Source organism: Papio anubis, chromosome 3 (assembly GCF_008728515.1).
Source record: "Papio anubis isolate 15944 chromosome 3, Panubis1.0, whole genome shotgun sequence".
NCBI lineage: Eukaryota > Metazoa > Chordata > Mammalia > Primates > Cercopithecidae > Papio > Papio anubis.
The window spans coordinates 183,674,792-183,696,140 of record NC_044978.1 but is presented as its reverse complement, the minus strand read 5'-3'; the positions used below and the strand labels follow the sequence as shown (position 1 = coordinate 183,696,140).

The window sequence follows — 21,349 nt, the reverse complement described above, 5'->3', positions numbered from 1 at the left end:
GGTTCTCTAGGTATCCCTAATCCAATCAAGTTGATGCCTGAAATGAACCGTTACATGTGCAGATACAGTCATGTGTCACTTACATGGAAAAGCTCTGAGAAATGCATCGTTAGGCGACTTCACGTGCGAACATCGCAGAACGAACTAACTCACAGGAGCCCAGACGGTGTGGCTGCTGCACGCTCGCACCGTGGTACAGCCTGTGGCTCCTGGGCTGCAAACCTGTACAGGAGCCCAGACGGTGTGGCTGCTGCATGCTCGCACCGTGGTACAGCCTGTGGCTCCTGGGCTGCAAACCTGTACAGGAGCCCAGACGGTGTGGCTGCTGCATGCTCGCACCGTGGTACAGCCTGTGTGTACACGTGGTACAACCCTCCTGGGCTGCAAACCTGTACAGCCTGTCACTGTGCTGAATACCACAGGCGGCTGTTCCATGGTGGTGGTTTGCATCGTACATGTTGAAACATAGAAAAGATGCAGTGAGAATGCAGTGTCCTAATCTTAATGTGACCACCATCACCTGTACGGTCTGTTGTTGACCAAAATGTCATTATGTGGCGTGTGACTGCCACGTTTTCTTCCTTCATTCCCCTGGTGATGGACATTTGGGTTGCTTCTGCCTCGTGGCTGCCATGAACACAGCTGTGCAGATACCTCCTGGGACCCTGCCTTCAGTTCTCGTGGCCTGCTGGGGACTCAGGAGCCTAGTGCCTAACGTTCTGAGGAATTGCCTCGCTGCTCTCCACACTGTGCCGGGCACATTCCCTGGCCCTGCATGCGGGTCCCGCTGCTCCGCTTCCTGCCATGGCGTAGCTTTTGGTGTTTAGCGATCACCGTCCTAGCAGGCACGAGGGGATGCCTCACGTTTGCACTTGGGTCTGCCGGGTGGTTGGTCGTGTGGAGCATCTTGTCATGTATGGCAAGATGGCCATTGGTTTATCTTCTCTGTAGAAGTGTCTTAAGTCCTTCACCCGTTTTAAAATTGAAGATTTCCTTTGGTTGTGGAGTTGTAGGAGTTTTTAAAAGTGCATTCGGGATAGTAGCTTCATATGCAGATCCTGGATTGCAGCTATTTTTTCCCATTTTTTACTCTATTGGTTTTTCCTGCTCTGCAATTTTTAAGTTTGATGTAGTCCCATTTGTCTCTGTTGCCTGTGCTATTAGGAATCTATTTTTAGTGCTTTGCCCCTTTTCACAGTTCTTGTGATACAGTCTGTTAGGTTGCCTGTCCTCATTTGGGCGAGCTGTATTTTCTGCTGGCTCCTCTCCGCAGTGCTGTTTCTTGTGTCTTTCTCCATGGATTTGTTGTGTTTGGTCACTAAGCAATATTTCTGAGAAGTTTTTCTCCCAGAAAGGTTTGTGTGTGTTCAGCTTTCAGCCCTTGCATATCTGAAAGTAACTTCAGTTTGTCCTCATTCTTGAGTGATAATTTGGCTCGAGTTCGAGTCTTCAGCATTTCTGAAATTCCACTCACTCGGTCACCAAATGCCCTTTAAGGAGCCTGTGAAGGGGGTGTTGCTAACCAGCCGGCTCAGGCCAGTGTAGGGGAGCTTTTAGGGCCGGGAGTCACGTGCTGGGTCCCCCGGAAAAGGAGGCGCTGCTTTCCGGGGCTGGCTTGGCGTCTCTGGGGGGCGTGGTCAGCAGCTGCCCCGCAGGAGGGAGAGGGTCTGCGGTCTGCGGCGCTCATCCCCTGAACGCAGATTGGGTAGCCCCAGGCCAGCGCTGGAGGAGGAGCAGGAGGAGGAGCGGAGGCAGGGAGGTGGGAGGAGCGTGCGCAGAGGCGTGGGAGGCCTGAGGAGTAAGCGGCGGGACGTGGACCCTGAGAGCCACTGGCAGGGAGGTGGGGGTCTTCCCAGTTGGGAAGACACCATGGCCCCGGTGAGCCCCTCCTGCGCCTCCTTCATGCTCGCGTCCTGCGTAACCGTGGCGAGTTTTGGGCAGGGCCTCTTTGCCTTGCGCTGGGAGTTCCTGTCTGCAGCACATCAGCTGCCCGGAGCTCTGCCCTGTGCCTGAGCAGCGTAAGCACCGCGGTGAGGCGGATGGCCCTCCAGGAATTGGACTGTCCGGAAAGGCCCCGTTCCCGCGTAGAACTTGAACGCAGCTGAGGGACGTCCAGAGAGGCCTTGCTTTCCTGGTGGCGGTCTGGAATGTGCTGGTGTGTGGATGCTGTGTGGGTTCCTCCGTGCGAGCGAGGGTGGTTGTGCCTCTTTGTCTGTCCGTCTAATGGCGAAGACTTTCTGTCCTGCTCGTGTGAGACCCCGCATAGCAGAGCAAAGACTGAGTGTGCTTTGCGTCCTTTAGAAATTCCACCTCGTGGCAGGACACGCTCAGATGGGGTCTCCAGTGGGAGAGTCGCGCGGCGCGGGCCGCTGTCCGGCTGTGGTGTCAGGGCCTCGGGGGCCTTTGGGGCCTTCCCCAGTGGGTCTCGTTGAGCTTGCTTGCACTGGTCAGGTATTTATGGAGAGCTGAAGTGCTGTCTGCTGTGACTTCCCATCACTGGATGTGGAGCAGAGAAAAATAATTTCTCCCATCTTTCCTAAGCGGTGCTGAATCCTTGGGAGAAATCTTGAAGGTGGGCAGTGTGGGTGATGGGACCCCCAGGCCGCGTGGCACCAGCAAGCTTGGTTCCGGATGCCACACACGGTGCCTGGCTTTGAGTCCATCTCGTGTTGTCACTGCTTTGTGAGTTGATTAAACGTGTGGTAGCTTGACAGCTTCCCTGCCTTCCTTCTCAACATCCTGAGACTCATTTGCTCACCAGTAAGTGTGAGTCCTGCTTGGTAGCAGACGGTGATGCTGGCTGCCATTTACATGCCCTCCTGTGTGGCTGTCTGGTGTGAATGAGAGTGTGTGCACGCTGTCACCTGTGGTGGATCCACGTCGGCCCTGGGGGCTGTCTGAGTGGAGGGCAGCTGGGGCCAGGCTGAGTGGGGAGTGGCAGCCGGGGGGAATGGCTCAGAGCTGGCCTTGCCACCCGCCTCCTGTCCCTGCTTGCGGGGGGAAAGTCGGGGAAGAGCCCCTGCTGTGTGACTCCTTCCTTGGCTGAGGCCAGTCCAGTCTCTGTTGCCCTGGCTGTCCCAGTCCTGGGAAGCCCACGTGCTGAGCTGCGTCCAGGTCTCCCTCACTGCAGTCCTGCCTTCCTCACGTGACCTCACGGCTAAGCACAGTGGCTGACACGAGGTCAAGGCCCACCCAGGGCCGGGGGAGCAGGCAGTGCCTGAGAGTCTGTCCCCCATGGTTGGGCACGGCTGGAGATGAGGCAGAGGTGGAGCGCTTCTTCCAGCACAGCTGCGATGGCAGAGTTGGGCCCACTGCTCCCGGGCAGCAGCATGGCCATGTTGCTGACGCGCTGTGCGGTGAGCTGCTGGCTGCCAGCGCAGCTAGGACCACGACCACGGGCAGTGTTTCCTGCCAGAGCCCGGCCACGGCGGCTGGGGAGTGCCGGGGCGTGATTCTGTCATTCATGCTGCTTTCAAACCGTAGAGCACAGGGAACGGGCAGAGAAGAACTCAGCAGCGCTTCTCTCCAGAGGGACAGAAGACTAACGATGACGTTAAGATTATTTTCCACAGGGAATGGATGATTTCTATGAGTGGGGAAGGCAAATGCTCTCGTGCAGGCGGGTGTGAGTTGTGCGCTGTGGCTTCAGCTGCGTGTTTGAGACTTGCTGTGCCCAACCCCAACCTGTGTGGAGCCCACGCCCCGTGCACCCTTGTCCCTGCCCGGCCCGGCCTCGTGTGGTGGCGCCTGCGGCTGCACCAGCCTAGCTGATCACTGGCCAATCCTGTGTTTTACCGTCTGATGGCCTCACGCCCCGGTCACTGCTCTCCTATTTGGAAATTTCTTTGACTGTTCATTATTCTAGATGAACTTTGGGATATATTTTGTCTACATACACTTACAATGTTTTTGGCAAAAATTGGGGTTGCTTCTCATCCAGGGATGTGGAGTGGCTCTCCGCTCACCAGGGCTTTTGTGGGTCTTGGTTGAGGTTTAGAGTAGATCCTTTGAGACCACGAACCTCCTGAGACTTCTGCCTCTACAGTGCCGTGAGGAGACGTGGTGTGTCCTCGGTGTGGGGCTGGTGGGGCTCACACCAGGGGAGCGGTTCCTCACCATCCTCCTTCCTCTCTAGGTGCCCTACGAGACGCTGAACAAACGCTTTCGCGCCGCTCAGAAGAACATTGACCGGGAGACAAGCCACGTCACCATGGTGGTGGCCGAGCTGGAGAAGACACTGAGCGGCTGCCCCGCCGTGGACTCCGTGGTCAGCCTGCTGGACGGCGTGGTGGAGAAGCTCAGCGTCCTCAAGAGGAAGGTTGGTCCCGCCCAGCGGTCCCTCTTTGGCCGGGGGCACGGACACCCCTTTTGTCTTGAAACTGAGGCCTAAGACAGGCAAGCTGCTATGGTGGGAATGCGGGAGGTGCGGTTGGGGGCCCTCTTCCCTGCTGTTTGCCTTCTGGGGCCACTGTCGGCTGAGCAGGCCAGCTTCCTCTTCCTGTAGGGACCGTGTTGTCTCGTTCCAGGAGTGTCCAGAGCCCAGGCCACAGGGAGGCCAGGATGTACAGCAGGTTGATTTATTTATTTATTTATTTTTTTTTGAGATAGAGTCTCGCTCTGTCACTCAGGCTGGAGTTCAGTGGTGCAATCTCGGCTCACTGCAGCCTCCACGTCCTGGGTTCATGCGATTCTCCTGCCTCAGCCTCACGGGTAGCTGGGATTACAGGTACGTGCCACCATGCCTGGCTAATATTTGTATTTTTAGTAGAGATGGGGTTTCACCATGTTAGCCAGGCTGGTCTTGAACTCCTGGTCTCAGGTGATTCACCTGCCTTGGCCTCCCAAAGCTGGGATTACAGGCGTGAGACTGCACCTGGCCTGATTATTTTTAGATGGAATTTCACCTCCAAGGAGAGTGTGGAGTTACTTGTCACTGGGATTGGTGGACGGGCATTGGGACTAATCTGGCCCACTGAAGACACCCAGAAAGTGGGAAAAGATATCTTGAAACATCGCACTAAAAATACCCAATAGAATATGAAATAGAAAGGAATCACCAGGCCAGAACCGGCGGGCAGGGAGTCAGAGGTGCGCGGCAAGAGACTGCTGTTGCCCCCAGGGTGTTGGCCAGGCCAGGTGGAGGTAAGGACCGATGACTCAGGCCGAGGAAAGTGGGGCCCAGTGGAGAGAAGCTGGGACCCCACAATATTACACTCAGGGTGGGGTGTACCGGAAGTGGACTGGCATTGACACAGTGTTGCAGCCTAGGTTCAGAGGACTGGGGTGATTGGAGACCCTTAGCCTTCACTCCAGTGAGGTGGTCCCGGCTGGAGTCTGGTGGTGCCTTCCAGCTCTGGGTAGAGTCAATTCAGAGTCTTTCATGGGGAGAATACCTTCAATATGGGCATAAGATGATTCTTAGGTTCTTAGTTTTCAAGTCCAACATGCAGCACAGAGACAGCCTGGGCGACAGTGAGACCCTGTCTCGACACCACGGTGGGTTGGAGACCCAGCAGACAGTAGACAGAGGGCTGCACGGACTGCAGGGGTGGGGGCTGCCAGGTGCCACACCTTACTGTGCTTAAAGAACAGAAATAGGCTGGGCGTGGTAGCTCACACCTGGAAAGCACTGGAAAGCTGAGGCAGCAGAATCACTTGAGCCCAGGAGTTTGAGACCAGCCTGGGCAACATAGGGAGACCCCATCTCCACAAAACATAAAAAAACGGCCAAGGGTACTGGTGTCCTCCTGTAGCCCCAGCAGTTACTCAGGAGGCTGAGGCAGAAGGATTGCTTGAGCCCAGGAGGTCAAGGCTGCAGTGAGCCATGATTGTGCCACTGCACTCTCTAGCTGGGCGACAGTGAGACCCTATCTCAAAAGAGTTTAAAAATCTCTGCAGGGAACAGAAAGTATAAAAAGTGATTTAAGGCTGGACACCATGACTCACTTTGGAAGGGCGAGGCAGGTAGATTGCTTTAGCCCAGGAGTTTGACACCAGCCCGGGCAACATGGCGAAACCCCATCTGTACAAAAAATATTAGCCAGGCGTGGTGGCACACACCTGTAGTCTCAGCTACTTAGGAGGCTGAGGCAGGAGAATCACTTGAGCCCAGGAGGTCGAGGCTGCAGTGAGCAGAGATTGTCACTGTACTCCAGCCTGGGCAGCAGAGTGAGACACTGTCTTTAAAAAAAAAAAAAAGTGATTGGTCAGGTACAGTGGCTGGTACCTGTAATCCCAGCACTTTGGGAGGCCGAGGCAGGTGGATCTCCTGAGGTCAGGAGTTCAAGACCAGCCTGGCCAACATGGCGAAACCCCATCTCTATTAAAATACAGAAAAATTAGCTAGGCATGGTGTGCGCCTGTGGTCCCAGCTACTCGGGAGGCTGAGGCAGGAGAATCGCTTGAATCCAGGAGCTGGAGGTTGCAGTGAGCTGAGATCGTACCACTACACTTCAGCCTGCACAGAGACTCTGTCTCTAAAAAAAAAAAAGAGAGAGAGATTCAGAGTTTAAAATGAATTAAAACTTCAATAAATGGGAAATATAATAACAAAAGTGAAAAACTCAACGTTTGCCTATAACAGTTTAACAGTTAACAAACAGACAAAGCTAAAGACGGAATTAGTGAACTTGAGGGTGGGTCTGAAGTAACGATCTAGAATGAAACACAGAGATCGAAAAATCAAAGTGGCTGCAAGAGTAAAGCACAGAATAGAACAGAAACCTGTGGTGTGTTTCACCAGAGCCCACGAGTGGGTGGGGACAGAGATGGTGCCAGGAGAGTGACCAAGGTTTCAGAACTGATGAGTACCACCAGGTCAGAATCCTACACAGGGTAAGTGAAAATAAACCGACATGGTGGAATCGAAGAAAACAGACAAAGAAATATTTGAAAATCAACTAAGGGCAAAAGATCACTTCCAAAGGGGCAACAGACAGAAGGACAGCTGATTTCTGCACAGCAGTTGGAAGCCAAGATTCGTAGTATGTGCTGAAGGAAGCCAGCCCGAGTCCTGGATCTGTCCAGCAGTCAGTCGCCGTGCGTGCTGGTAAATTGTAATGGAGAATTCAGTTCCTCAGTTGCACCACTGCCCTTCAGTGTGTGGCAGCCACGTGGGCCGGTGGCAGCTGTGTTGGGCAGCGCAGGCCTGGAACGTTTCTATCTGGCTCGATTCATTTTTAACAATTGACTTTAAGAAAAAAGTATTGCGAAAGATTTTTTAAAGTCACCTTCTAACGATAAACAGTTTAACCAGAAAGGCATAGCAAATTTAAAGTTGCATGCATCTGGCAACATGGCTTCAGGGTACATTAATATAAAGGCAGAACTAACAGAGAAGCTGCAGATCCAGGTGGTGGGTTTTTCACTGCCTCGGTCTGCAGCTCTTGGACCAGGCACAGCTGCCCGGCGGACTCGGTAGAGCATGGTTTTCCCTGTCCCGCGATCCCCGCTTTTCTCCTTGTGAGTGTTGTGGGTTGGGGCAGCCTGGCCTCCTTTGGCGCAGGGCTGCAGGGCGTCCCTGTCCTGACCGGGTCTCTGTTGTGTGTGGCTCAGGCGGTGGAGTCCATCCAGGCCGAGGACGAGAGCGCCAAGCTGTGCAAGCGCCGGATTGAGCACCTCAAAGAGCACAGCAGCGACCAGCCCGCGGCGGCCAGCGTGTGGAAGAGGAAGCGCATGGACCGCATGATGGTGGAGCACCTGCTGCGCTGCGGCTACTACAACACGGCCGTCAAGCTGGCACGCCAGAGCGGCATCGAGGTGGGTGCCCATGTGCGTGTGTTCCCCTCCCCGTGTGTGTCCCCCTTCCCCCCATGTGCATGTCCCCACCCCCGTGTGCATGTGTTCCCCTCCCTCCAGTGTGTGCGTCCTCCTCCACCCACCCCCGTGGGCGTATGTCCCCCCTCCCTCCAGTGTGTGTGTCCCCCTCATCCCATGTGCGTGTGTTCTCCTCCCCCGTGTGCGTGTCCCAACCCCCGTGTGCGTGTCCCCCTCCCCCAATGTGCGTGTCCCCCCTCCGTGTGCGTGTGTCTCCCCAGCCCCGTGTGTGTCTGCGCTGTGGTGAGGGCCTCCTCCCTAGCTGAGAGGCCCTGACCCTTTGTGGAAACACAGCTGGGGCTTCGCCTTCTGAAGGCAGAAAGTCAGTGTCTAAGCGGCTCTCCGGGTTCTTCTCATTTCCCTGCGGCGTCTCCACACATCCTGCTTAGGATTTTCCTGCCCGATACCTGCACCCTGGGTTTCACACTGGCACATGCTCCCTTGCTGCCTTGTGAGAGCTTTGCCTTTATCTCAGGCGGAGTGCGTTTTCCGTGTTTTCTGCGGCACCCTGTTTGGCTGTAGAAACTTGTGGCACCCTTGCCCTCCACGGGTACAGCTGAGCAGATACCGGGCGGTGCTGCCCTCTGCCCTCGGCTGCCTTGATAGACTCTTCTCCACCTTTGGGCCAGGTTAACTGGGGCCACCCTCCGCCGTCGGGCTTTGTCCACCGCCGTGGGGGCCCAGGGCAGTTGGAACCTCCTAGACCAGCACTTGGGCCCATCGCACTTGCCCCGTCCAGATCTCGCTGTGGGTGCACGGCCTCAGCTGACTCAGGTTAAGGTGGCATTCGTGTTCCATGTGACTAAGATGACAACACTTGAGAACCTCTCAGGCAGCATTTGTGCGAGAGGAGCGTGCCCCATGGCTTGCCCCGAGCCCATGCCCGGCCATGCACCTGGCCCCACAGGCCTCCCCCCCATGCCACTCCCTGCCGTGGCTCCTTAGCCCACATCCTCCCTGCTTCTGCCTAACCAGGGGTCTTCTCTTTCCATGGCTTAAATCCCACCCACATGTGTGTGGCTCCCACCTGGGGCATGATGGACGTGAGCCCTGGCCACATTCAACCCCAGCACAAGGCTCCCTTCCCAGCCTTGGAGGCGGCCTCACATTTTGCAGTCCAAGGCCTCAGGTGCCCGTGGGGCCACACTCACGCCCCCATGCAGCCATCTGCAGGCCCTGCTGGCTCACAGCCTCCCCCACACTCCCATCCCACTCCTGCCCAGCTCCCCTGCCCTGTGGCACTCCAGACTCACCTGCACGTCCACCCAGCCCCACACTCCAGACTTACCTGCAGACCCACCCCGGCCCCCACACTCCAGACTCACCTGCAGGCCCACCCCGGCCCCCACACTGCAGACTCACCTGCAGACCCACCCCGGCCTCACACTCCAGACTCACCTGCAGGCCCACCCCGGCCCCACACTCTAGACTCACCTGCACGTCCACCCCGGCCCCCACACTCCAGACTCACCCCCAGGCCTGCCCCACCACACTCCAGACTCACTCCATGACCTACCCGCCCCCACACTCCAGACTCACCTGCAGACCCACCCCGCCCCCACACTCCAGACTCACCCCAGGCCCACCCGGCCCCACACTCCAGACTCACTTGCAGACCCACCCCGGCCTCACACTCCAGACCCACCTGCACGTCCACCCCAGCCCCCACACTCCAGACCTCCCCACTCTGCAGGTCCACCCGGCCCCACACTCCAGACTCACCTGCACGCCCACCCCGCCCCACACTCCAGACTCACCTGCAGACCCACCCCAGCCCCACACTCCAGACTCACCCCCAGGCCCACCCGGCCCCACACTCCAGACTCACCTGCAGACCCACCCCAGCCCCACACTCCAGAATCACCTGCATGTCCACCCGGCCCCACACTCCAGACTCACCCCCAGGCCCACCCGGCCCCACACTCCAGACTCACCTGCAGACCCACCCCGGCCTCACACTCCAGGACTCATCTGCACGTCCACCCCGACCCCACACTCCAGACTCACCTGCAGACCCACCCCAGCCCCACACTCTGGACTCACCTGCAGGCCCCACATTCCGGACTCACCCAGAGACCCACCTGGCCCCCCCCCACTGGCTCCTGTCCTCGGCATTTGTCCCGAGCCTGGTTCAGCTTCTCTCAGATGCTGCCCTGGGTGGAGCGGCACCCTCCCACCCGTGCCTTCTCCCCGCTGCTGCACGGCCTCCCTGCTCGTGTGTGTGCGGTGTCCATCCTGTTCTCCAGGAGGGGAGTGGCGAGCAGCTGCCCAGTGGGCAGGGTGAGCGAGTGAGTCCTTGTGTCCTGGAGGTGCTCACCTGCCCAGACCCGCGCAACACTGTCGCTCTTGGCACCCCTGGAGCGTGGCGTCTCGGTTCACAGACGTGAATGTGACGTGTCACAGCTGTTCCGTGAGTGGATCTGCCAGATGGCAAAGTGCACTGGTCCTCTGTGGTGGCCAGGGCTGGTGCCCCCGGCGGCCCTGCGGTCTTGTCAAGTGTCTGAGGTCTCCAGATCATGACTCGCAGCTGCTCCAGTGTGCACCCAGCATTCTTGTCGCTGGACGAGGTCGTCTGTGTTGCCTCTGCCACGCTGCCTGCTGGGCTCCTGTGGCCCCCATCTGGTGCCATGTTTCCTCCACCTGGGTGTCAGGGAAGGGCATTCTCACCTGCACCTGCCAAGGCTCACGTGACTGACAGTGGGGCCAGCACATGTCACTCCAGTGCCCCTGTCCGTCATGCCTATCCCACCCACCTGCCTCCCTGGCCCCATGTGCCCGGCTTCCCCCAGTGCACAGGCCCTCGCTCCGTGCTGCCCACATGTCCTGGCTGCCTGGGGCAGCCCCTCGGTGTGTTCACAGATAACCTGGCTCTCCTCTACTACACGGCCAGCACACTGTCCTTGGAACCTGTGGGGGTGTGGCCAAGCACATCTGGTGGTGCCTGCTGAAGCATAAGCTGTGGGTGCCCCTGGCCCCAGGGAACGTGTGCTGTGTTGGGGGAGAGAGGCGTGAGGTGAAAGAAGGGGGTCCTGTGGTGGGCACGGGCCGCATGTTCCACAGGGGTGCGTAGAGCAGGGTGGATATGGGAGGGCTGATGATTCTAAGGCCGACTGGAGTAGGTCTCAGCAGGATGAGACAGGCTAGACTCAAGGTGTTGGGGCGCCCTGAGCGTGTCTGTCCCAAAGAGGGCCTGGAGCTGCTGTATGGAAGAAGGCGGGCGTGTGTGGAGCCCACGAGGACTGGGTTGCGGGGGAGGAGTTATTCCTGCTGAGATGCTCCCAAGGGCATTGAGGAATCGCTTTTGACCACAGGCGACCACAGCACTAGGAGGCCCCGGGGAAGGTGCTGCTGTGGCCGAGGGAGAACTGCCAGGCTGTGGAAATGTAAACCCCTGCTGCACTGGTCAGACCTGGACTTCCTGTAGGGGGCGCCATGGAATTCCCACACGGGACCTCTGGTTTCATACCTGTGCACCAAAATTCCTGTGCACCAAAATTCCTGTGCACCAAAATTCCTGTGCACCAAAATTGGAGACATAACAAACTTAGGAAAATACCCACATGTTCTGGATTGGAGGAAGGTCCCAGATGAGACAGGACAGGAAACTGCTGCCAAGGGAAGGCCGCCCAGGAACAGAACAGGAAGGCTGCCCAGGAACAGGACGGGACGCCTGCCGCCCAGGGAAGGCCGCCCAGGAACAGGACAGGAAGGCTGCTGCCCAGGGAAGGCCGCCCAAGAGAGCACCAGGCTGCCTTGAGCCCAGGAGTTTGAGACCAGCCAGGGCAACAAAGTGAGAAGCCTTCTCTACAAAATTTTTTTCAAATCAGCTGGGAATGGTGGCGGGCACCTGGGGTCCCAGCTACTCTGGAGGCTGCAGTGCGAGGATCACTTGAGCCCAGGAGGTGGAGGCTGCAGTGAGCCAAGATCTCACCACTGCACTCCAGCCTGGGCAACAGGACGACACCCTGTTTCAAAACAAACAAAAGTCAGCATGAGCATTTTGTGTGAGACAGAAAACCGGTTCACTTAGACGGTTTCCAGTTTCAGTTGGCGTACAAGCCTGCTGCCAGCTGGCCTCACATCTTTCCTGTGACTCTCACAACCAGAGACCCGGACATTGGAGAAACCCTCAGTGAGAGAGATCCAGCTGCGTTCAGACCCCCAGGCTGTGCGGATGGGACATGAGGCAGGAGACAGACCAGGAGCCACCTCCTGAAATTTAGAGCAAAACTACAAAACAAGGCCTTTGGGAGACCAGGGTGGGAGGATCACTTGAGCCCAGGAGTTCAAGACCAGCCTGGGCAATGTGGCAAGACCCCATTTCTATAAAAATAAAAAATTAACTGGGCGTGATAGTGTGTGCCTATAGTCGCAGCTACGCAGGAGGCTGAGGTGACACTTGAGCCCAGGAACTGGAGGCAACAGTGGGCCATGATCTCACTGCCATTCCATCCAGTCTGGACAAGAGAGCGAGACCCCATCACCAAAAAAAAAAAATTTTTGTTTTTAAGTTGCAAAACAAAGCAAGACTTTGTGGGAGACCCAACATATGCCTGCCGTGAAGGGGCTTCAGCAAAGAGAAATCATCAAAGCAAACGTGCAAGAAAACACTATGAAGGGGTTTCAGAAAAATCATCAAAGAAAAGATGCAAGAAAACAACGCCATGAGGGGTTTCAGAAAAGGGAAATCATCAAAGAAAACTGTGCGTCTGTGAGGCCAGTGTCCAGACATGGGGCTGTGGGACCCAAGGGGTGATCTGTGGCCTCGCGCTAGGCCACTGGGTCTTGGGCCATGTGCGGGCGGAGGTGCTGCCCTTGGTCCCACTGGGGAAGGTCGGGAGCCATCGCTGCTGAGGACCACGTGCGCCCTCACCCCCAGCCTCGCAGTGCCTGGTGGAGTCCCGGACTGGCTGCTGTCCTGCCTCAGCCGGTGACCATGGGTTCCACTGCTGGGCACTGAGCACCCACCCCCTGTGCCCGGCCACTCGCAGAGCCTCGATGCTAAGCCTGGGTTACTTTGGGTTTCTTTTTTTTATATATATAAATCATCAGTTCTAACTACCGTGATACTAGCCATAGTGTGTTTATGTATTATTTACCATGTTATTATTCACTTACTATTGATTTTGAAATGAGGGGGCTGCCCAGGAAGGGGCTGTAGATGTGCTGGGGGGCTGTGGGGAGTGGAGATGAGGCCGCCTGGCACGTGTCCTGGCCCCACCTGGTACGTGGCCTGGCCCCGCCTGCGTGTGTGTCTCTGCAACTCCTCTCCATGGGACAGGCGAGGCCAGCCTGGCTCCCTTGCTTGGCCATGGCTGCTGTCCACGTGAGCGTCTGACCTTTTGGTCCTTGGGGGCTATTCTGTTCCTCAGATCTCAGAGCAGCCCTGGGGAGTCCATGAGTGCAGACTCACCGTGTGGACTGGAGATGCATCTCGAGTGGTGGCTGGTGCTGGGCCCTGCCTCATGGAGGCCGGGCTGCGGGAGGGTGGCGTGGGGGCCTTGAGCCAGCACATTCTGACCAGGAGCTGCTTCCTTCCTCTAAGGACCTAGTGAATATTGAGATGTTCCTGACGGCCAAAGAGGTGGAGGAGTCCCTGGAGAGGCGTGAGACGGCCACCTGCCTGGCCTGGTGCCATGACAACAAGTCCCGGCTGCGGAAGATGAAGGTGCACAGACTCCCAGGTTGGGGTGGGGTGGGTCGGGGCCGAGGCCGCGCCACCCGCCCTGCAGCCAGCACCCCCTCGCCTGGTGGTTCACAGTAGTTTGGTTTTGGTTTGTAAGGTGGGGGTTGGGTTTGGGAGATTTTTTTGGTGGTTGTGTTACACTTTTAGGCTAAAATCCGGAAAAGTGCACCTCATTTGGCATTGCAGTTTGCACACACCTGGCATGAGGCTCAGAGGGATCGGTTACGGGAGGCTGACCACGTGTACATAGCATGTTTGGGGCTCTGGGCTCGGAGCCCAGAGACACATCAGTCCTGCTCCATGGGGGCTGCTCCGTGGCTCCCTGCAGTCAGTTACAGACACAGAAAAGCTGGTCGGAAAGCCATTCTCCATCTGCAACGCTGCAGAGCTCTGGGCTATGATATTCTTCACGAATACCCACTTTTCTTTTTTTTTTGAGACAGAATCTTGCTTTGTCACCAGGCTGCAGTGCAGTGGCGCAATCTTGGCTCACTGCAATGTCTGCCTCCGTCTTTAAGCGATTCTCTTCCCTCGGCCTCCTGAGTAGCTGGGATTACAGGCACGTGCCACCATGCCCAGCTAATTCTTGTATTTTTAGTAGACATGGGATTTCCCCACATTGGCCAGGATGGTCTCAATCTCCTGACCTTGTGATCCACCTGCCTCAACCTCCCAAAGTACTGGGATTACAGGCGTGAGCCACTGTGCCCGGCCAAGTACCCACTTTTCTAGAGACCAAAAGAGGCTTAAAAAATGGACTGTTAAATGACAGAATTTAAACCTGCTTATTAAAAGGCATTGTCACCCTAGGGGCTTGCAGAAATGTTTTATATTAACACCTCTGCCTCCATCAGCAAAACTCTTCTGTTTTCTAAACTGAGCACTGCTTTAACCCCACCCTGGCTGGGTTTGGCAGGGTGCACACAGTTACCAGCCAGGAGTGACACACTGCCACTCAGGGCCACCAAAACAAGCACGAAGCAAGGACGGGGTGAAAAAGCGGAGCGGCCAGTGGCTCCCCTTAAGAGAGTGAGGATGTTGGTGTGGAAACCCTGAAAGGAAAGCCAGAATTGGTATGTAACCCACGGCCCCACCACACAGTGCCAGCCCCACACTCCCTCCCAGAGAGCCGGCACACGCCTCACAGTGGGAACTCTGCCGGGGCTGTTTCATGTGGACCTCAGAGGGAAGATAGGTTCTTGGTGCTGCCAGGATATTTCTGCAAGCCCTGGTTACCTACCAGACAGTGTTGTTGGAGGGTGTTGGGGGCTTGCTGCAGGCACACGACTTGTCTGAAGCTGCTGTGGGGACAGGCAGGGCCAGGAGTTGGGGCCCTGAATGTGTGCCTGGGGGACGAGTGTGCCTGGTATTGGATAAATTTGAGATATATGTTGGATGATTTGGGATTGGATACCAGGATTACCCATTGGAGATGAGGCCGCCCTGTACGTGTCCTGGCCCCACCTGATGCGTGGCCTGGCCCGCTTCTCGCGTGTATGTATCTCTGCCAGCTCCTCTCCATGGGACAGAAGTGAAGGCCAGCTCCTGGCTCCCATGGCCATGGCTGCTGTCCGTCAGAGGCGTCTGACCATTTTTAGTCCTTGGGGGCCTAATTCTGTTCCTCAGATCTCAGAGCAGCCCTGGGGATCATGAGTGCAGACTCACTTGCGTGTGGACTGGGGTAAAAATCTCGGTGGTGGCTGGTGCTGAGATTGGATGCCTGGGATGGTGCAAGTGTTGGATGGGGTTAGAAGTTGGATGAAGTACCTGGAGTGGTGGATGGGGTTGGATTGGATGCCTGTAGGCGGATGAAGCGTGCCTGAGTGTTGGATGGAGTTAAGAGATTAGATTTGGTACGTGATACCTAGAGTATTTGGATGGGTTAGAGATTAGGTTAAGTACATAATTGTTGGATGGAGTTAGGGATTGGATGATGCCTGGTGTTGGATGGGGTTAGGATTGGATGGCGTGCCTGAGTGTTGGATGGGGTAGAGATTGAATTAAGCGTGCCTAGTATTTGGATGAGTTAGAGATTGGATGGGCGTGCCTGAGTGTTTGGATGGGATTGAGAGATTCGTTAAAGTGCCTGAAGTGTTGGATGGGGTGGATTGGATTACCTGGTAGGATGGCCGTGCCTGGTGTTAGATGGGGTTAAGGATTGGTTATAGTGCCTGAGTTATTTGGATGAGTTGAGGATTGGATGGTGCCTGAAGGTGTTGGATAGGTTGGGATTGGTTGAGCGTGCCTGGTGTTGGATGGGGTTAGGATTGGATAGGCATGCCTGGTGTTGGATGAGTTGAGATTGGATGAGCGTGCCTGGTGTTGGATGAGTTGAGATTGATTGAACGTGCCTGGTGTTGGATGAAGTTGAGACTGGATGGGGCCTGAATCCATGTTTGGATGCTGTCCAGAAATGAACCCTGAAGACTCCAAATGACACGAAAACATGCCCGGTATGAGATGCAACTGAGCCAGGCGGGGTACATGGCTGTCTGTGCAGTCTGCTCACATGTGCACACATGCCAGGGAGCATGTGGGGAGACAGGGAGGAGCCAGACGGTGCCCTCATGGGTCCCTTGGACCAGCCACGAGAGCCTCGATGGGAAAAGAAACTTGAGGCCCAAGTTTGACCTGGCTGGGAAATGGATTTCACAGGCCTGGGTGGGCGAGTGGCCCTGAAGACCCAGTGATTTGTGTGCCTCACGTCTGTGCGAAAGCCACACAGAGCCATCAGTGTGGGCGCCTGTCTCAGGGTGGGCACAGCCTTGGCGCTCCATGCTGTGTGGGACAACGTAGACTCGGTGTTTTAGATTTGGGTCTGAATACCTAAGTTTCACAACATGACACACTTACGTGTTAGTGGACCAATTGAAAGTAACCTCCTAGAGCAAAAGGTGTCATTGAAAAGCAGGTTTGAGGTGTCCACTGTGTGAAGCGGTAACCTAGAGTGGGCGCAGAGTCCTGGTCTTCTAGAGCACCCCCTCGGCAGCTGCTTCCTGCCTTTAGACGGAGCCCCAGCACTCGCCTGCTCTGGACACGGCAGCCATCAGGCGGCCCCTGGGAGGCAGGTGGGGCCCTGGTGGGGAGCCTCTGTCTTTTCTCGCTGGCTCTTCCCTTGCTCTCCGGCTGGGCTGGCTCTGAAGGGAGTGGAGTGCTGACCAAAGTCTGTCTACTGATTAGTGGGGTGGGGACTGGGGACCCTGCAGTGACCTTGTGCCTCTGGACTGGTTTGTACCAAGCCTGGCACCCCCTGCCCAGAGCCTATGCCACTGCTGGGGTCAGAGACAGTCCTCCTGCCCCGGTTTGGAGCAAGCCTGTGAGTTCTGCGTACAGCCTGTTGACCTGTCTGTCTAGGGACACAGGGCGGTGAGGGGCTGAGGGCACAGGGCAGGGGCAGCAGGGCAGGGACCTGAGCCCCTCTGAGCCCCACCCTGGAAGGCAGGTGGCTCTCGGCGCCTTGGCTGGCCCCCAGGGAGTCTGGGCAGCCCCTCCCCACGCCCACACGGAGCCGCTGCTGTGGGTGCTCTGTGTGTCGGGGCAGCAAGGCTGGCAGGCAGGGTGGGCTGGACACAGGTGGCCCCTCAGAAAGCTCAGTGGGAAAAGCTCTGGGAAATGGAAGTGATGAGCTTCGACTTAAATACAGTGATCTGGGGTGGATTCATTTGCCACGTAGAGTTTCTGTTCGTACTATCCTGAGATCCAGACCACGTGAACTCAGAGTGACAAATGTGGCCCCAGCCCAAGACTTGCTCCGTGGTGCCCCCGCCTATATCCTGTTTGCGGGGTGAAGCCCTGAGAATGTCCTGAAACCACACAGAAGATCTTATGGTTTAGACGGACATGGCCCTACTGTAGCATCCGCGTCTTGTCTTGGATGACTTTGGTCAATGTTGCCACTGCTCCCACCCCAGCCACAAGTCTCGGCCCACATTGGACTGAGGTTGCTGAGATTTCAGAGTGAGGGTTGGGCTTCCGTGGGTTTCCCTTAGCTGCACGTGAGAGACTCAGAGGCAGACGCATGTGGGACTTGGTCCTGCAGGAGCTTCCGCCCCAGCCCCCGCCTCAGGCATGCTGCTGTCAGCCAGCAGCCCCGACCCGGCCTCTCTCCATCTCCCACACATCCTGGAAGCACCCTCCCTTCACGGGAGCCGCCCCTTGGCCTCGCAGCCACCCAGGACCTCAGTGTCCCCTGGGCCAGGCCTCCGTTCCATGTGCCACCTGCCTGGGGCCTCGGCGCTGGCCCTGGCTTCTGCCGGCCGTGTTCTCACCCGGTGTCTGTGCGGTCCCCCGTCCATAACCTCGGCACAGGCGCTCCCTGCCCTGCTGCCCTGGGTCCTGCCTGCTCCAAGCTTGCTTCTCTGCCTCATGCTCCTGTGAGGCACCACCCAGCACCCCCATGTGTGGTCACTGTCTCCTCCCCGCCCTGGGCCTCAGTGCCTCAGGACAGGACTTGCCCACATTCTCCCAGAACAGCCCCAGGCTCAAGCCAGCACCCAGTCTACACTCGGGACAGATGGGTCCAGAGGCCCGGTGGGGGTGTAAAGGAGGAAGCAGGGGCATCAGGGCAGGAGCCAGGAAGCTGCTTTGTCCTTGCAGAGGGGTTGGTGCCTTTGGTCCAGCGGCCGCACCTGCTGCTCTGCCCTCCCAGCGTCTCCCAGGCCTGCGCTCCCGGGAGCACCCTGAGTGCCCCGGCCTTCGAGTTGAAATGCTGGACGGCTGCACGCCCCACCGCAGCTGCAGGAGCAGACGCGGGACTCACGTTCAGAACCTGTGCCCCCCGGAAAGTCAGCCGCAGCTGCAGGAGCAGGGGCGGGACTCACGTTCAGAACCCGTGCCCCCCGGAAAGTCAGCCGCAGCCAGGAGCAGGGGCGGGACTCACGTTCAGAACCCGTGCCCCCCGGAAAGTCAGCTGCAGGTTGAAGTGGCAGCTTCAGGCTCAGCCCTGCCTTCCTGGTGCCTGTGAGAGAGGGTTTCAGAGCTTTGGTTGTGGGGTCTGCTGGTGGTCGTGTGGGTGCGGCACCCGGGCACCCGGGCTCTGTGGGATGTGCTGTCTAAGCCTCGTCTTGTCTTTGCCTTCAGAGCTGCCTGGAGTTCAGCCTCAGAATCCAGGAGTTCATTGAACTCATCCGGCAGAATAAGAGACTGGACGCCGTGAGGTAGGCATCGCGGTCGTGCGGCAAATCGAGGGAGGGCAGGATGTTCGGCTGCGGCCCCTGCCAGCCCTTCCCATCATGGTCTGGGTCCTGGGATGTCCCCTGGGTCTTGAGTCTGACCCCTGCCCGCTCAGGTGGCTGCTTCTCCCACTGTTCCTGAATGGGACCTGGGGAGTGAGGCCTGGAGCCTGACAGGGCCCCCACCAAAGTGTGGCCCCAGGTGGGCACCCAGACCCCCATGGCTGCCAGGGGAACCAGTTTGACGTCCCGACCATCCGCGTAAAACATGACTCCCGGTAGCCCCTTTCCACGCAGGAAAGTGCCGCCAGCCTCTGTAGTTTGGGCGTGTCTCTGACATGTGGCCCTCAGGTGGCTCCAAGTGCCCTGAGCTTGGGAATGTCCCTCAGGGTCATTGGGGAGTGTTGACAGCGTGTGGCGAGGACACTCTGGGTTCCCTGGCCTGTCTCCAACACAAGGGTGCTGTGCAGTGTGCTGAGGCCAGCGGCGCCCTGGCGGTCAGGCCTGAGGAGGGGATGCTGGCTGTCACTGTGGCTCAGCCCAGTTAGGGGGCACGGCATCTGCAAAGCAAGAGAGGCTGTCCGCTGGCTTCCCACTGGCTCTCCAGAGCGGGCATCGTCAGGCAGCAGTGGGTGCCTGGCCTGGGCGGTGTCGGCCAGTCGTGCTCACCCTGTCTCAGGGCAGGGCTGCTCCTTCAGTGCTGGGTCATCTCACTCACTTCTGTGGAGGTTCCTGAGCAGCCAAGCCTCGCGGTGACGCTTGAGTTGCTGTGTGGGGTGGGCCCAAAGCTCCCGGGCGAGTGCCCAGCAGGTGTGTGTTTGCCAGGAGGGGCCGCCTGTCCGTGCCCACAGAAACCCGGCCGCGACTCCATATCCACCTGCAGCAGGCTGGGTGGCCGAGTGTTCCACAGAGGGCTGATTCGGAGAAGTGGGCGTCTCGTGATGAGGTCTGAGGGTGGTCCCCACAACGCACGGCAGAACTGCGGCGAGACCCTGCCCTTGCGTGGGCCCTGGAGGCCCGGGGTCCTGCTCTGGCTCCCGATGCCAGCCTGGATGCATGGTGGCAGATCAGGCCTCGTTTTCACGCACAAGTGAGCCAGGTCCTGCGGCAGGGGAGCTCACTGCCCTTCTGTGCCTGAGAGGGCTAAAGCGGGGGGTCTCAGGACCCAGCCCAATGGAGAGCGGCGTGTGAGCGTTCCGGGGACACGGCCGGGGCGCCCTGTCAGGAGGAGGGGCTCCTGCTCTGCTCTGGCCTCCTCCGTGCAGCCTCGGTGCCTGTGTCTCTGGCCTCTGTCCGGCCGCAGCCTGCTTCCATCCCGAGTCAGCCTCCATCTCCTTGAGGGCCCCGGCCACTGTCAGCCCAGGAGTCTGAGAACAAAACATGTCCATCCTGGAGTCTGTCCCTGCAGCCCCTCCTGTCACAGGTGTCTTCATCTGGGTGGCAGCTGGCTCCGCGAAGGGTCTGTTTGCTGGTGTTCTCCCCACTCTGGGTGGGGTCTGTTTGCCTGTGTCCCCCCCGTTCTGGGTGGGGTTTGTTTCCCTGTGTTTGCCCCACTCTGGGTGGGGTCTGTTTGCCTGTGTCCCCCCTGCTCTGGGTGGGGTCTGTTTGCCTGTGTTTGCCCCACTCTGGGTAGAATCTGCCCTGGAGACTCGCAGGGCCTATGCCTCATCATGTCTGGAGCCGAGCTCAGAGCTGTGCCCTCTGCGGCCTCGTCTGTTACGGAGGAGCAGGCAGGTCCCAGGTCCTTCCTCCCCCACGCAGACGTGTGCTGCCCTGAAGCCTCCCCACCCAGTGGGGCAGGCGTGGCAAACAACACCCCAGTGCTCGGGAGCAGGCGCGGTGTGAGCTACGTCCTCTGCTGGGGCCGTCTTGGGAGTGGGTCTCCAGGTGCCAGGGCCTGGTCAGGGAAGTCTGGCCTCACCCGTCTGGGGTTTGATTGATAGTGAGATAAGATGCGTAAACCAGGTCACGCAAATGAGATCTCATAGATGTCAACCACAGAGATTAAATTCCCTCTTCAGCAGCTCTGGGAGGAGGTGAGATGCCCGTTGAATGAAACAGCCCTGGTGGGCCGTGTTCTGGGCACGTCTTGGCGTAGGACGAAGGGTGACTTGTCTCCAGAGATGGAATGAGGGGGTTGGGTGGGGCTCTTCGTGGACTCAGACACACCCCCCCACACACTCCAGGAGGGAGATGCACAGGCACTGGAATCTCGGATGGCCGTCCCCAGCCCCTGTACACGCACCCTGCGGAGTCGACCGTGTGGACTCACCGCCGACTCCCAGTCCCTGCATATGTCCTGCGGGGTTGGCCGTGTGGACTCCCCAGGCTGGGTCCCAAGCCTGGGCACCCCCCGCTCCCTGCTGCCCCAGGCTCCCCTGGTGGTGCCTCCACCACATGGTCACCGTGCCATCCATCAAGGGGCTGCGGGGGCACCTCCTGCACTAACTCCAGTCTCTGCCAGTCACTGCCTCTTCTCCGAGGCCACTGTGAGCACCCGGCACCTCCTCAGCCCCGTGTTCCTGGGTACATGCCTTGTTCTGGACAGCACAGGGCTGACTCACACGTGGGACTTGAGGTTCTGTGCATTGGGGTCGCTTTGGGGGAGGGGCCCTGAGGGCTGAGGACGTGGGGTGCACAGGGGCCCATGTGAGGGTCGGGACATGGGGGTGCAGGT

The 21,349-nt window shown here is 58.1% G+C and overlaps 1 protein-coding gene across 5 annotated transcripts in view; it reads left to right on the top strand.

Annotated features, from left to right (window-relative positions):
- Positions 1–21,349, top strand: part of MAEA (macrophage erythroblast attacher) — a 50,334-nt gene that overhangs the window by 20,384 nt on the left and 8,601 nt on the right. Inside the window, exons 1-5 of one of the 5 annotated variants that reach the window (XM_009202931.3) lie at positions 1,642–1,878; positions 4,136–4,318; positions 7,555–7,758; positions 13,361–13,483; positions 18,581–18,657. In XM_009202931.3, coding sequence (XP_009201195.1) covers positions 1,870–1,878; positions 4,136–4,318; positions 7,555–7,758; positions 13,361–13,483; positions 18,581–18,657 — 596 coding nt within the window. In that variant the 5' untranslated portion in view covers positions 1,642–1,869. Of the gene's footprint in view, positions 1–1,641; positions 1,879–1,965; positions 2,156–4,135; positions 4,319–7,554; positions 7,759–13,360; positions 13,484–18,580; positions 18,658–21,349 lie in introns of those variants that run through there. The other 4 variants (XM_021938191.2, XM_003890910.3, XM_021938192.2 and 1 more) reach the window with 4 other exon arrangements.